This window comes from Platalea leucorodia (genome assembly GCF_965183815.1).
Source record: "Platalea leucorodia genome assembly, chromosome: 1".
Taxonomy (NCBI): Eukaryota; Metazoa; Chordata; class Aves; order Pelecaniformes; family Threskiornithidae; genus Platalea; species Platalea leucorodia.
The window spans coordinates 72,658,076-72,674,629 of NC_138823.1; the positions used below are offsets into that span (position 1 = coordinate 72,658,076).

Genomic DNA, 16,554 nt, shown 5'->3' on the forward strand with positions numbered 1-16,554 from the left:
GTCTGTATATTGCTTTATGTACATATGATTTTAAAAATTATGTATTGCACTTATGCAATTACATATATACGCTGCTTTTTCTACAACACCAACTTTTTTAAACAGGTATTTGTATGTCAGAAATTACAATCTTTATTTGAATGAAAGTTTAGTTGGTATGTGACATAGACTGTATCAGTAAAAACAGTGACACTTATTTGCATCTGGAGTTCAGCTCAGCCAGTTAGTTTTTTTCTTTGCTTCTAAGGCAGGCCTAGTAGCTGACTGGGAAGGATGGAAAGACAAGGGTTGCTGAAAGAATTATTAAATACATAGGGAAGAGATCTTCTATCAGGCATTTCTAAGAATAAAGGGATACTATGAGAATTATTTTTAGTGTAATATATTGCAGGATCCTATACTTGCATATTTAATTATTCTTTATGTGTGTATTTCAGCTTGCAGTATATATTATTATAACCTTGGTTAGATTTTTGCTATTTAAAATACAGATTTATTGTAATGTAAGAAGACAGCACGAAGGTTGATATAAAACTTCAGGATTTCCTGACATTTCAAAGATTTAACATCACAGCTTTAGCTTTTTGCTTTTTTGTCATATTAGGTCAAATTACAATGTCAATCCATTATTTATTCTCTCCACCAGCATAAGCAATCAAAATACCCTCTTCTCTATGCTTGTGATTCATAATTTTATAATAGTAATAATCTGAACAGACTGGGAGTTTCTTAATATAAGACTGCAGTGGATTTTGAGCTCTATTGAGTCCAGCTAGCCGTTGCTGTCATTCGTGGACTTTTCAAGCTGAAATGGGGATCTAAAAGAATTACATCCTTACAAGTGGTCTGGAGAATAATAAATGTTCAATGTACAGTGCCGGTGTATGCTAACTGCTAAGAAAGGCTTGAGTAAGGCTAAAGGGAAGACTGCATAGCCAAACAGCAAAGTAACAAAGGCTACAAGAAATGAGAAACTGTCCTTTAAAAAGCTGAAGTTTAGCTAAGTGAAGGAAACAAAAGGATCATAAACTTTAGCAGATAGAAATAGGGCTAAAGGGGGGGGGAGGGAGTTTGATTCATTTGCTCAAAGCTCCACAAAATGCTATTAAACCGAAATACCATTTTTCATATGCAGCAGGAGTAAGAAGCACTCAGGGGGGCTGAGGGAAGACGAGGAGTACTCAGCAACAACAAGGCTGCTGCAGGCTCGTGCAGGGGGGAGGTAAATTGATGCTGTGTTGTTCGTTGCTGTGAAGGTAAGTGGAGGGAGTCGCATTGTAAAACCCTTCTTATGGGTGAGCTGCAGCAGAATCTCTCAGAAATTACAGTGACTGTAGAAGAGGTTGTAGAAGAAACAGACAAAATAGTAATAGCAAATTGCTGGAAGTGGGCGATACTAACTTGCCAAAGAAAACTCAAGGACAAAATTAAAAAAAAAAAAAAAAAAAAAAGTTCCAGGGAACACAGGAAGCACAGACATGTAAGTTGGACATCAGTACTGTGCAGCTCAGTAGGAACTAAAGTTAAGGACATACCAGTACCTGGTGAATGTGATTTAGTTGCAGAGAATCAGTGGAGTTTTCACAGAGAGAAGTTCTGCCTTACTCTTCATGTTTTTTGAAATGGTCAGCAAGCAAGGCCATTAATAAGTTGATCTGGCTGCTATGTTCTACTGAAGTTTCATAAAGGCTTTTTACAGCATCTCTTTCCAAAGACTTTCAAGGAAATTAAGTAGCCATGAGATAATAGAGAAGGTTTCTGCATGAATATATAGTCAATTAAAAAGATAAACAGGGCAGGAGTAAATGACGGTATTGAGGTAGGGACCTTTACTATCCCATCTATTCATAATTGTCCTGGGAAAGAAGTAGAGAAGGACAGCTTACTGATGCTGCAAAACTATTTGAGCTAGTAAGGATGAGGACTGATGATGGAATTGCAGCAGGATCGTAGACAAACTCAGTTAGAAGACAACAGGGCCTGGGGAATAAAATAGCTGATGAAACGTTGCGTAGATGAAAGTGATGCACGCAGGTGAAAACCAGTCCTAACTTCACATATAAACTGATGGCCTCGGTGCTGACGGTTGGCACTTCAGAGCTATATTTTCAGGTAGGCATGCTAGCTCAGTGTGTGGTAATACTTAAAGACATCTGCCAAGCATATCAAACATTAAGATTTGTTACAACAGACATAGACAACAGAAACACAGAATATTACTCCCATTGTACGAATCTATGGTTTGCCTATACCCTGAATTACTGTGTGCTATTCTGGTTCCTGCATGTCAGAAGGCTAGGAGGGCAACAAGACTGTTTAGAGGAATGAAGGTATGCTGTATAAGGAATGACTGAGCTGGTTAGGACTCTTCAGCCTGGGAAAAAAAAGGACGTTACACAATTGAGGTTTGCAAAATCAGAACCAGTGTGAAAAGGATGGCTGGGGTTGGACGGCTCATGGTCTGTCTTCCAACATAAAATCTTGGGGTCATTGAAAAGCAAGCAGGCAGTTTCAAAAAATGAGAAAGGTGTGTTGATTTATGCAACAGACAGTAGACATGGGGAAGGTCTTGCCGAACAGTGTTGGAGTGCAGCAACTCGCAGGATTGGACAGGGCTAAGAATAGATATTAATTGATGATTATTAAATAGACAGTGAACCTGCATCAGGCTCATGATATCTCCTGAGGTGGAAATGGAGGCTGGAAAAATGTTTGGGGGGATTGTTAAATATGTTTGTCCTATTTATTTTGTTCCCTTAGCATCTGCTTCTGGCCTCTACTGGAGATGGGATGCTGGCTAGACAGACTTTTGATCTGAACTCGTTTGGCTTTTATATGTTATGTTCCAAGATCCATTTTAAGAATAGTTAGGTGTTACACTTAGTAAGCAACGTGGTGTGCTCATGATAAAAATCTGGAAATGTTAGAAGTAGTTGATTCAGAAATAACTAATGCTTTCAAATGTGCTTCTCAGGAGAATAATTGTAAGCCTATGTGGTATATGTGACTGAAACAGGCCAAAATAGTCATTAAAAAATAATTACAAGTATTACAAATACGGAAGTATTGCAAAGAAATAATCAGATGTAGAAGTTCTTACAGGTTGAACTACACGTTCATTGTTCTTTTTCAGAGAATGTAGACATTTCTCTATTGGAGAAGAGAGTCTGTTTGCTGCTGTGTCCTTCAGACTAGTTGTCACTATTTAAAAGTCTGAAGTTTTGATACAGTCACTGGAGCCCTGTCCCACCTTGGGAGGTGTAATATTTGCATCAGTTACACCATCTCAAGGACCTATGCTTTGTTCAAGACTATATCACTTTATCTGATTAGCGTCATTACTAGCCTCCATATGTTGGAGCTGTTACCTCTTTGTTCAGCTGTATCGTTCCTAAGGAGCAATTAATTTTAACAGCAAAACTGCTGAAATCTTGTCATGGAGTCATCTCTGGAAATCATTTGCATATTTATGTTGCTCCTGAGAGGATCTCACTCTGTCAAGAAACACTTATTGCTACTTCTGCTTATTCATAGCTGGAATATATCTTAGTGCTCTTTGCTTATTTTTATGTTTAATTTGAAACTGAAAAATAATGAGGGTCTGTTTTATTCCTAAAAGAACAGAACCCTTAGAGAGAGTCAAAGAACAGCTTAAGAGTTTTTTTGCAAGAGGACTTCTTTGAGTCATTTCATTCTTCAGTGTTCTCCTGGTGGTCACTTGAAATTTGGGGGATCACTGTGGAAGAAGAATCAGTCCTTTTTAAGATAATAGCTGTCCTTTGATTGTCACCGATAGCTTCTCTTTTGCAACGGATCTTGCTGGTGTCCGAAGGAAGAAAATGAGTTATTTGGTGTTGAAGCTATGGTGTCAGCGGCCCTTAGTTTCAGCTGGGATAAGGCAGCACTACTGTGCAAAGCAGAGTTCCTGCCCTCCAGCCGCGAGTGTGCTGGCTTCTTTCCTGGCGGGAGCACAGCTATTTATGCCACTGCTCTATGAGTTGGATGGGGAGTAGAGAGCTGAGCTAGTTAGTTAAAACTAACCCAGCAAAAAATAATTATTAGCTGAATTAATTGTAAAAATTGTTGTGGCACATAAAAGAGACTGTGCTGGCAGGTAGACAGAGGAAGGGTGGTCCGGGACAGAAATGAATGCTTAAGAACAGGGGAATGAGAGGGCGCTTTTTTTGTGGCAGTGCTGAGTTAACCTGATTTGAAATAAACTGTGAGACTGTGCTGTGAAGTTTGGAATGCATTGCATTTGCTTTTAGACCTTGAACCCTCTATTCATAAGATGTAAAGGTTGTATTCTGAAAAGAAATCACGTAGCTGGATTTTCTTAAAGCATCGTTTTGAATTAGTCAGCTCTGTATACAGGAAGATTTTTGCAACAAAGATACAGTACAATCCTTGTAATGTCTACTTTGAGAATATGGGAAAATACCAAACATCAGTGGTGTAAAGAAGATGACAAAAGAGTGAAATTGTCTTTTTCTAAGAGTATTTTGGCTTAGGGTGTTCCTGTTATCCAAATTGCATTTTAATTGGATTGTAAACCACTGTATGGCTTGTAAAGTGTTTTGTAAGGTATTTAGGGAAATGCTAATTCTGGCAAACGTTTCCAAAGACAAATGTCACTTTTGTTTAGCTTTTACTCCTATGCCCATTTAGCAGTCAGGGTCAATATGCCTTCATTATAAATTTAGTATAGTAACCAGTAAATCTCTCTTCTGAACTTATTATGTGCTTACTCTAATCTTTCTGGAAACTCCAGTTCTCATAATTTCAGTCCATATGCTCTTCTTTCCTCCAGTGCTCTGGGAACAGAGAGATCTAGAAAATCAAATTAACTCTGAGGTCAAAAAATAAATGCTCTGAGTTGAAGCTGGAGGTATGTTCTGCATCCTAGGAGTCTTCACTTTGCTGCCTCTTTACTTTGAACTGGGGTTGTTGCAGCGTTAGGTTGAAATTTTTGAAATTTCACTGTGTCGCTAATGGTGAACAGACCTTACCTGCAGGCTCTGTGAAGTGAACCTGAATTCAGGTGGACATACATTTAAGGTAAATTTCAGTAGAAGCAAAGGGGAAGCTGTAGACTTTTTATGGCAAATCAGTAAGAGCGAAAAAAGAATCCACTAAAACCCACAAAACCCATAAAATGAAAAGGTGGCACTTTCCCTTGTGAAGTCTACAAGTAAATTCCTTAGCTTTTCAGTGAAGTAGAAAGAACTTTAACAAAAAAATATTTAGTCCAGCTATGCAGAAACATTTGACAATTTGACAGAAGTTTCTTAATTTTTAATCTGAATAATGTGAAGTATGACCCATGTCCCCTGATTTTTTTTTTTTTTTTAATGTTACATGCTTTTCAAAGCTTAGTAAAATGGAATATGTGTGTCTAAGTATGCCTTACACCAAATTGCCCTGAAGTGCTCATAAATTACACATTTGCAGATGACAGCTCTTGCAGGTGAAGTGGTTCATCCAGATACAGTGCCAAAGTGAGACATGAGCAGCAATTGGATTTTCTGATTTCTGAAACATACAATTACTCTTGTATATAAAAGGAAGCTGTATGTATGCCAATAAAGTATTAAGAGATGAAACCAATTTACTGCCAGAATTTCACCGGGAAGGTCTGCATTTTACAGATGGTAATAAATTCATTCAGCGTTTGCACTAGCATACCACATCATCTTTAAGATTTGGTATCACAGATGCAGAGTAGCTGAAGCATACTGTTGATGAAGATGCTGGTTAGTGTTTTCAGCATTATTTTTTTTTTAGTTGCCTTAACCATGAAGTCAAATGGATATGAATTTCTGGAGACTTTAAGATACAATTCTTAGTTTTTCTGACAGAAGTGACAAACATGAGTCTTCAGAGTTCTCCTGGGCCACACTCGCCACAGAGTAGGATGCCTTGTGCTTTTTTTCTGACTAGTTGAGGAAGACACAAAGAAAGGTGAAGGAGAGGAGGAGAATGAAATTAGCTATAGCCTCCTCTCGCTTCTTGCTTGACCACTGGCACCTCATGGCTTCTCAGCACTCTGTGATGCCTTCTCCTTTCAGCTTATTAGTTGTGTGTGCTAGATGCAAGGAGCTAGAGAGATGCTGTACTGCTCTACACTCTTCTAGAGGTATACGCTATTTTGCTGTTGAAATAAATTACATATCAACTTGCAGAATGACATTAGACCAGGACATACCTGCTGGTCCATGATGAACTTTTCTGTTATTCTACTAGTGCATCTCTAATGAGTAATGGACTTCACAGTGTAAAATTTTCTTATAAGCTGTATGACTACATCAGCAAAAGACATGGGAGAAGTTGAATTTAAATTTGAATAAAATTAATCTTAGGATAAAATTTATGCTTGTCTGAACTGAAATGTGAAAACTGTGTAAATTAGAATGGCAGTTCTGGATGCTTTCTTATGAATGAGAAACAGTTTTGCAGTTGCTCCCTAACATAATTAAATTCACAGCAATTAATTCCAGCTGTTGGAATAATTTTTCTGGTTTGTTGTCTTTCTTTTGGTTACCATAATAAGACTCTTTCTTTCTTTTGTAGTCTCTGGGAAAATCTAAAATGATTGCTTGTTTAAAAAGGAAGTCTTTCCTATACTTGTAGATGGATATTTTAATTTCAAGTGAAGTTGATACTTCAGATACCTGCCTCAAGCCAGAGGCCTGCCTTGCCTCCTGTATATTGAAATGTGGTTTTGGGGCATACTTACAGAAGTTGCTAAGACCTTGTTAATTTTACTATAGTACAGAAAACATCTTTATGGGAAAAATAAGGAGATACTTCAAGGATAGTCTTAAAATATTTTTGACAACCGAGACGTATTTGTGCCACAGTTCCTGTTTGATAGGAAAAAGATTTACTCGAAGATTTAATTATAGCATGTTGAAATCTGGGTTCTCATAGATGCTATTGAATATTTAGATTTAATGCTTCCTTGTAACAAATTGTTCTGGATATGTTGGCTTGTTTTTTTTCTTTTTGGTTTTGTTTTGGAAGGAGCTGGCAAATTGCATTAAAAAAGTTGAAAACTTTGTGTCACCAGTGAAGAGTTTCAGAAATCGTGAGATACCTTCTTTATAGTGCAAAGGGATTTTTGTGGGATAGGTCTAAGATTTAAGAGACCAAGAAGGCTGAGGAAGTTGGCTTGACAAAAGCATAAGGGAACAAATGTATCTTTAGTGCAACCAGGAGAAGTGATGAGGTTTTTCTGTTGCACCCTCGTGATCACTGCCTTACAGATAGCACTTCATCTCTTCAGCTGCCTGGAGACTTCCATTGCCAAAGACCCTGTTGTAATTGTTCATGTTTTGAACTCCTAAGATCCAACCACAGATAACTTGCACGTATGGATTAAAGTGGTATTTAGCCGTCTGTTTTTGTAAGGTATCCTTAAATGAAATGTTGATAGATTATTTTTCCCCCCTTTTTATATGTTGTGTGTACTTGATGGTTGACAGAATCAGTTTCAATTAATAAACAGGTTCTTGTTGCAAAAATATTATGCTCCTTTGATATCCTCAGAAAGAGCAGATGTCAATTAAATGTCACAGAAAATGCAGAAAATGAAGACTCTTGAGTAGCTGAGGTATGAAAACCTCTTGAGTTTTTAATGTGAACTCACATTTAGCATTCTTACTGTGGCTTTGGTTTTTGGGGTCTTCTCTCCTCCTTGCCAATTTTTTTTTATGCCAGCAGCTTACTTTTCTTGTAACTAAAATACAGGTGAGTATTTCACTCTTCAAAGTCTGTAGATTCTGCATAGCTTGGTCTGTGATTTCCCAGTTTAATATTATAGAAGTTTATCTAAACTGCGAAGTATTCATGCTCTTTTCACTGAGGCCACCACATATTTGTAAATATGCCTTCCTCTTCTTCACACAGCACATATTTGTCTGTCAAAGGCTGGATTTGTTATTTCAGGTCATTCTTTAAAGCTTGCTCTTTCCGTATTTTCCCTTTCCCTCTTTTTGGGGGGAAAATGGCTGCCAACAGCTATTGCTAGTTAATCTGTTAAGAGAATCTCACATTTTGAACAACAGTGTTGATGTGTGAGATTTATTATGCACTCATAACTTCCAGTGGGTAAATTTTAAATAAGATAATTTTGATTCAGCAGTCATTTGGGAACCTATGCGTGCCTTTAGTTGGGAAAGGAGGGCAAAAATATGCAAACTGCCCATGGAAATAATAATGAAGATAGCGCCCAGAGGTGCAAAAACCGGGAGTCTTGGAATTCTTGCTGATAGTTCAGAAGAGAAGATTGTACCTAGTAGTTTAATAGCAGAGAAGGTTTCTTTTCTGGAAGGCTTTATCGACTCAACAGAGGAAAGAAGCTGTGCTTTCAGAGGCTTTAGTTCCAGAAAGGGCCATTTTCTGTGCAGACTGTGTTCCTCTTCTACGTGCAATGAAAACCTTTCCACTAACCATCTGGCTCCATGATTTCCATTGCCTCTTCCTGTCCCCTCTGCTCTCCTGCCAGAGTTCCCAGAACTGCGAAGACATGAGCAGTGTAACTAAAAGCATGAAATGTAAAATGGGAAGTTAACATCAGCAAGCTTTGCACTTATCTTTGCTAAGAGGGTGTGAGTGCCATCACTTCTGCGATAATGTAACTGTTAGGGCTGTTCTGACTAGAGGAACTCAAGGATGTTTGGTTACTTAGATCCAAGCTAAAAGAGTGGGTTCAGGAAACTTCATACCTTTCTCAAATAAGGGTGAAAAACTGGCATAACACAATGGTGAGATATACCGGTTTTAGAGTATAATTTTTGTGACTGTAGTCCTAAGGCACAGGTTTTCAGTTCAGTTATAGGATACTCCACATGTGTAAGTGCACTAGTGCTGTAAAAATGATACAGCACTTAGCTGCTTGTTTGCTGTCTCATGAAGCTGTGGTCACATTTAAGAGAGAACTTTGTTTTGTGTCCAGCATGTTGGACATAGATTCAGCAGGATTGAATTAGATTACCAGATTTTCTATTTGGCTTTTAGTAATGTAACCTAGTAAGCAACCTAAAAGCTAGGAATATAAAGATATCGAGGCTAAAATCCAGTAATGAATATGAGGTGCTCAGTTATTTTCATCCAGAGAGCCATGTAAGTATGTAGGAAAGTAAGAGTTTAAGCAGCCTATTTCACTTCACAGACCAGTGGTTTTAATCCAATGAGAATGAGCGGGTATAGAAATGTCAGCAGATAAAGAAAATGAACGAACAGGTAGAAGTGGAAAAGGGCAAAGAAAAAGTAGTTCGTACGTAGAATGATACTGCTTCTCATAGATAAAAGGTTATTTTTGATAGAGGATGTGGTCTGATGCTTAAGCAGTTTCTTTCAAGGAGTTTATCCCTGGAACCCATTGTACAGTACAGAACAGTCTGGGGGTTTTGTGTCTAAATACCTTAAATGACAGATGTGATGGATGCTTATTCTTGTCATAGGGAGCAAACGCATAAAGGATTCAGTGTTATGTTTTGAGTTGTGTTACTTGTGGCACTGATGGCTTTGCAGTTTTTCAAAGCACCTTGTGTATATCTTTATAAGTTCCCAGAATCCTATTGCCAATAAAATTTATCAAAGTTTCTTTGATTGTTTTAGAGGTGTATTTGATGCTTCCCTCAAAATGGCTGGGTTCTATGGACTCTACACTTGGCTGACTCACACTATATTTGGGATTAACATAGTCTTCATACCATCTGGTAAGAATTTGAACAATTACAATCTATTTATAGATAATATTACATAATTATTTATTGTACAAGATTACTAAGATTAAATGTTGCTGGTAAGATTAGTCTTGAGGTTCTTTTTAGAGAGCATTAAAAAAGAAGCTGGCAACTATCGGAATTAGACTTGCATAGGCAACCTTAATATGGTTGATTTGTGCAAATGTCGTAAGACAGTTTCTAATTACAGGATTGGCTACATTTTTATCATAACACCTGAGTCTATTGATGAACTCAGTATATGGTATGAACTTAATGAGCAGCTATTCAGAATTTTTTTCTTTATTCCCTGTTCAATATGTAACCTCACTTTTATGTTCTGTTTATTGTTCAAACCCCACTATGAAAATACTATGACAAGTTTAATACTTTTGTGATACGTGTTGTGTTCCAAAGAACTTCTTAGCATTGATTGATTCTTCCAAGTTTAAATTAAACTACCATAGATCTAATTATTCTATGAAGACAATACAGCTTTACGTAGCTCTAATTTTAAAAATCTTTAGTTCCAACTGTGAATGTATGTAGCACTGCTGAAAACTTATTCCAGGGGTGTTTCAGGATGGCCATGGTAGGGTGGAGAGAAGTGCCCGATTGCTATCTGACCTCTGAGCCTTGCCTTTTTCTGTTTTTACAGCACATCCCCTGCCAGCTATTTTACCTCTCCTTTCTGTTTCTTTTGCTGGATGTAATTCTTTCTCACTTCTATTCAGTCCAAGTCTTTCCAGGTTTTAACTTCAATCTGCCTTCCTTGGCTTTTGTTTCTTCATAGGTGACAGGTACTGATTTTTCAAGATGCAGGAAGATGTGCTATCATGCAAATGCACTATAGAGGCGTGCTTCTTATTCTCAGTACTGTTGCCTGACTCTTACCAGCCTCTGTTTTTCTGTTATTCTTTAATCTTAGTTTCGAAAGTGGCTGAACAGTTCTCACAGAAAAATCTTCTCACCTGTTCCTCTTTTGCCTCTCTTCCCCTAAAAATAATGATGATAGTAGTAATTAAAAAAAATGTTGTAGCTTCATGTACGAGGGAACAAAAGGGGAAGCTATAAAGCAACAAAACCCGATATAATAGGAAATGGCTGTATTATAAAGTGCACTACCTTAAAGTCATTGGTTGTCATTAGACCTACTTAGAAGATAATCGTTCTTTTTCTTTCAGCTACGTGCAAAATCTTAAAAGGTTTTGCTTTCTGGTTAATGAGACCAAAAAAGAGAAAAAAACCTTAATTATTTTTTGTATTATGTTCATTCCTGTTGCATTAAATTAGAATGACAGCAGTACTGCATCACTTTAGACTGCAACGGGTATTTGTATAATCAGAAGGGTGTACGCCTGTGTGTACATGTGTGCATACAGAAATACACCAGTAATGGATTTTATATTTGCCTGGTTTCTCACCGTACTACCTACATTATTATGGTTGACTGCAGGAGATCCATACGTTACAATGAGACTTCTGCTTGTATACTTTCTTGCACACAGTTGCTAATTTGTAGTTACGTAAAAGTTTGAAATGTTCATGATTGGTATAACTTTAAATTTTTCTGACTTGGTACCTCTTTTGGAAGTAACTCCTTATGACTGACAGTTGGTGAAGCTTTTCTGTATGGGGAATAGTGTAATTTTCTTTTTTTCCTAAACCACAGCTATGAAACACCAACAGCCTGATGTGGCATTTCTTCAGTGTCTTATTTACAACAGTTGATAGCAGTGGGACTACCGGTGTGGCATAAGTGTCAGAATTTAACTGTAAATATATTTGTGACATATGTTTCTCTGGTCTTTTTCTCACCTCTGCTTCTGCATGCTCTAGCGTTAGCAGCAATCCTTGGAGCAGTGCCGTTTCTGGGGACGTACTGGGCAGCCATCCCTGCAGTCCTAGATTTGTGGCTTGTGCAAGGACAGGGATGCAAAGCCATTTTGCTCTTGGTTTTTCATCTCTTGCCAACCTATTTTGTAGATACAGCAATTTATTCAGACATATCAGGGTAAGTACGTTGAAGACTTTCTAAAATTAGTATTGTGAAAATTGTTGACAATCATCAATACCTTTAATTAAACTTACTTTTCTGAAGCATGCAGAACGGTACCTTCAAGCATAGGAATAGGTGTAGTGATACCACCTCATAGTAAGAAGTCTTGCTGCTTTTACTTTCCCAAGATTCTTTTCTGTGAACTTTGTCACTTCAGAGGTCTTGAACTCATTCTCAGAGTCAGCAAAATCAACTGTTTTGGTTGCTAAAGTAATTCTAAGAATAGCTTTGCTATTTATCTAATCATTGACTAAAGACATGTAGCATTTTCCTTTACATCACCTAATGGCAGATGATGCTGCAGAAGAAACAAGAAATCCATGAGCTAGTTAGGGACCTGAAAAAAATACTTTAATTTTTTCAGAATGGATTGTGAGAATTTTGAGGATTTTTTTGAAGCCAGCCTGTGTGTTGTGTCACCATACCCCAGTGTAAAAATCTATCGATTATGGATTGATCTTTAAATGTGTTGAGACAGATGAAATTGCGAAACTGGAGATAGGCTCCTCCTGAGACAGTAGCCAGTGCTGTTCTCCTGTTGTGGGAGGTAGGCACAGATTTCTTGAAAAATCTTGCTAGGTGTTTGGCTGCCTCTGTTGACTTGAAATGTCTGTCTCCTGGTTTCAGCTTTGAGTTTGTACACAGAGAAACAAACTCAAAACTTTGGAGACAAAGTCAACATCTGTAGTTGTATCTGGAGTGCAACTGAAATGTCCACTGATATTTTCTGCTGCTGAAATACCTAGTGAATCCCCTTATGCAATTCAGATTAGAAGATAAAGCAGTGCTGTTTAACAGAGCTGGCAAAGAGATGAACTGTCAAGTTTCATATGTGCAAGACATGTTCACAACCCTGTACAAGACACATATAAAGTTGTGCTCCTCTAGTCACTGCTTCAGTCTTGATCACCAGAAACAATCCTAGTAAACTGTTTGAATTCAGACCTTCATGGCCCAGACTTAGTTACATGCTGGTACTAGTCCCTCATTTGTGCTGACTTTTATTACAGTGGAGTTAATGTAGAATAAGGACATTAAGTGTTTCAGTTTTGTGTTAAGTTAAAAATTAATATTTTTGTTCACCAAATATAATTACACTGAACAGAGAACCTAATGATAATATGCGCAATATTAATAATAATTTTCATAGACTGTGGCACTAGTTATTTTGCATTAATTAAAGCTAACAGGGGAAGTATAATCAAATTATGGTGGTTTTTTTTCCAATAATGAATCATGGATAGATTTAAGGCTAGTAGCTATTTAACCAGCCAATAATTCTTCTACTTATTAGAATACATTTTTTGACTGTAGGGGATGCAGACTCTGTTTACTGTCCAGAAAATATATGTGGCAGGAATAGATTTTCTGACGGTGGAGCAAAATTATATTTTTCTCGTTAAATAGAACAGTAAGCATCATGCTGTCTTGCAGATTAGATTAAATCTATTTGAAATAGCTATAATTAGGTTATGCAGGGTTTTCCAGATGCATTAAATTTATACTGTAGTCCTATTTCATCAGGTGATCTGTTGTTTAATTTGGCAAACTAGCCAGAAGAACATTTAAACTGATGCAAATGGTGGAAAAAAATTAGTTGAAGTTCTTAAAGATTTAGAAATGAATCATGTGTCTACTGTTGGAGAAACTTAAAACTTTAAGGTCAAGTCTATCCCCTCAAAAAACAATCTGGCCCTACCAGTAGGTTAAATTTGACCTAGGTAAGACATGATTGAGGTGTGCATGATGTAATAGGTCATGTTTCATGGTCTCATGCCGCACACAGTTGTGATGAAGGCAAAGACTGCCACTGTGGGAGTTGGGTAGAAGTCAGGACCATGGTAGAAACCAGGCAGAAACTGCCAGAGCTCTAAACTGACTAGCTGATGTTTTCACTCCACTACACTCAGAATTTAGAGCAACTTCCTGAAAATTGGGTGCTAAGTTTCAACTGTAGCTTTTCTTATATAATTCCATATTACCATCATTATTTTAGCTGTAAAGATTAAGCGTGATGAGCAGGCTTTGTGTAAATGGTGTTGATCAGATTCGTGTTGTGCATCTGAACTGAAAGATGGAAAACAACAACAGCATGGCTTACTTGCTGCCATAATAGCTCTTATCAAAAGCCCCACGGACCCCAACTTTCCAGTAATTATTAATATGTTCATAAAAATCTGGTTTTGTTTTTATCTGAAAACATTAAAAGCTAATGATAACAAACAGTCTGAGAGGTTGTTTTGTAACTAAATGAGAAGACGACTGTTTATTTAAAGAATATGTGCTAACTATTCTTTGAAAGATGCAATGCAAGTTGCTATCATCATGTGAATTAATGTCCTTGCTAAGGGGCGCTCATAGTACATGTTGCTAGTTGTCTTAAAATTTAACAATTCTTGACTATAAAGCATGAACATTCTTTGTAATCAATCATCTTTCCATTTTCAAAATGGAAATGGTTTTGCCATTGACTCCTTGAGACATTCTTCAGCAGATGTCTCTGAAGTAGCTACTCCATTGCGGACATTACCAGTGTTATATGCTATAAAGCGTTGTTTGATCTGTTGTGCAAATATAGCACAGAATACAGCTTGGAATATTTATGCAGTCATTCAAACAGCAGTTTATAGTATAAATATGGGTATCTATAACTAGTGGTGTAATTTTCTAAGCTTAATAAAACTTTATTATTAAATCACATTTCATAATTGATAGTATTGTTGTGTTGTTCTTAATTTAATTTTATTCTGCTTGTGCTGTAATTCCAGAGGTGGTCATCCTTACCTGACAGGTCTTGCAGTAGCTGGTGGAGCATATTACCTGGGACTGGAAGGAGCCATCATAGGACCAATTCTACTTTGTATACTTGTGGTTGCTTCCAACATATATAGTGCCATGCTGGTGAGTCCAACAAATTCAGTGCCCACTCCATCGCAAGCAGCATGGCCATTACAGATTTACCGGTAAGTTATAAATGTCTTACATGTATGCATTATGTTTTTACATGGATCAGTGTATGTACGCATAGGTATAGAGAATGTGGTCATGAGTTTTATATATGAGTGTGCATACACACCTACATGCATACTGAAGTATTTGGAGAGGATTCAGCTAGAAAAAAAATTCTAGAAAAAAAAATTCTGGTAAAGTAAAATACTTACTGGAACTTTGTAAACTTGAAATGTTTGTTTAATTTCCTCAGCTTCTTACAGGAGGCTCTTCTAGAAAATTCACTGATAGTACCTTTGTATCCTATAATTTATATGTTGTCGTTGTGCTAGGAGATGTTTGAACATCCTTTTTGCTTTGTAAAACTATTATTCATGGATATCTAATAGTCAGTGTTCATTGTCCTTAAGAGGCCTGCCTGCAAATATTGCATTTTTATGTGTCACCCTACAATATTGCAAAATATAAATAAATATACTTGAAATTCAAAAATGAGATAACGTTATATGCCACTATTCCATTACAAATATGATCTTGTTTAATCTCTTTATTGAAGTTACCAAACATGGAATATAGAAATGTATCTTTAAACTGTACAGTTAAGGAATGGGATGAATAAACGCCTAATTGAATACTTAATTAGAGTTGGAAATCATATTGTGAAGTTATTAATGACAGTAGCCATTTTAATGTCTCTAGTGTCTTGCTCAATTACATAGGTTAGCTCATTATACATATATCTTAAAGAGGATTCTGTGCTTGTCAGAAATAATCCTTTGCTTCATTCACATGAATTATGTTGTCATCTTTCATATGGATACTTAGGAGAAAAACCATTAATTGGACCTGTCTGTAGTCTCTAACTTGTAGTATGTTCCAAGACTTCCTGTAGACACTGTAGAGCTTCCCACAGTACACGCACAAATTAGCATGTGTGTTTGTTTCCCGTTTCGTTTGTAGAAAACTAGATATCTGTAATTACTCAACAGATTTGAGTCTTACTTTATTTTTTCTTCCCCTCTTGCCCCCCAGGTCATCTAGAGAGAGTCCTGAGGAGATGAAAATGGCTGCAGAGTGATGAAGGTGCTGTGCTGCGCCTATTCAACGTGAGAGAATTGCTGTCTTCTGTCTTGAGTTCACAACAGCCATGGCCTTCTGTCCTTTTCCAGCTGTGCCTAGGGACAGCTCACAGGGAAGCATAGCTTGGGTTTTTAGGAGAAACCACTTCTCGAACAACTGCTGGCCTTACATCATTGTGCACTTTGCCTCTTCAAGAGATTGTCTACTTCCCATGGCTTTGCATAATAACACACAGTTCAACTGCCTTGTTCGAAGACTTTGAAGACCTTCTGCCTTCATAAAAAGAATGGTTAAGAGGACAGGTATATCCACTGGAGTCATTATCTGCTGAAATGACTAACTTGGCTTTTATTTATTGGGTTATTTGTGTTATTAAATTGTAATAGCTTTAAAGAAAGCTAATTCCAAAATATTTATTCTCAGTTAATCTGGTGGCAAAAAAGGTGTAAACCACTCATTGTTAAGTGAAAGTAGAATACAATTTTTTGCTGCTCCTCAAAGTATTTCTTTAGAGGCTTTGACCGTCATTGTAACTTACAATAACACCTAAATATTATCCTCTTATACACACTACAATTTAATGTTGTTGGAGACTGGTATTTCTAATATCTTCCTAAAATTAGTAGGCATGCAAATTGTTAAATGTGGGCTTTCCTCATATTGGAATAGGAGGACTTGTTTTCATAGTTTAAATCTTGCCCTCATGTGCAGTGAAATCTGATAGTATTTTGCTGTTTA

The 16,554-nt window shown here is 37.1% G+C and overlaps 1 protein-coding gene across 2 annotated transcripts in view; it reads left to right on the forward strand.

Moving 5' to 3' along the window:
• The window catches only part of TMEM245 (transmembrane protein 245), a gene marked incomplete at its 5' end in the record, with an annotated part of 86,084 nt that extends 70,098 nt beyond the window's left edge, over positions 1 to 15,986 (forward strand). For both annotated transcript variants that reach the window (XM_082330234.1, XM_082330233.1), the window contains 4 exons: positions 9,622 to 9,722; positions 11,568 to 11,742; positions 14,556 to 14,750; positions 15,769 to 15,986. In XM_082330234.1, coding sequence (XP_082186360.1) covers positions 9,622 to 9,722; positions 11,568 to 11,742; positions 14,556 to 14,750; positions 15,769 to 15,814 — 517 coding nt within the window. In that variant the 3' untranslated portion in view covers positions 15,815 to 15,986. The remainder of the gene's footprint in view (positions 1 to 9,621; positions 9,723 to 11,567; positions 11,743 to 14,555; positions 14,751 to 15,768) is intronic.
• Positions 15,987 to 16,554: the final 568 nt, after the last annotated feature.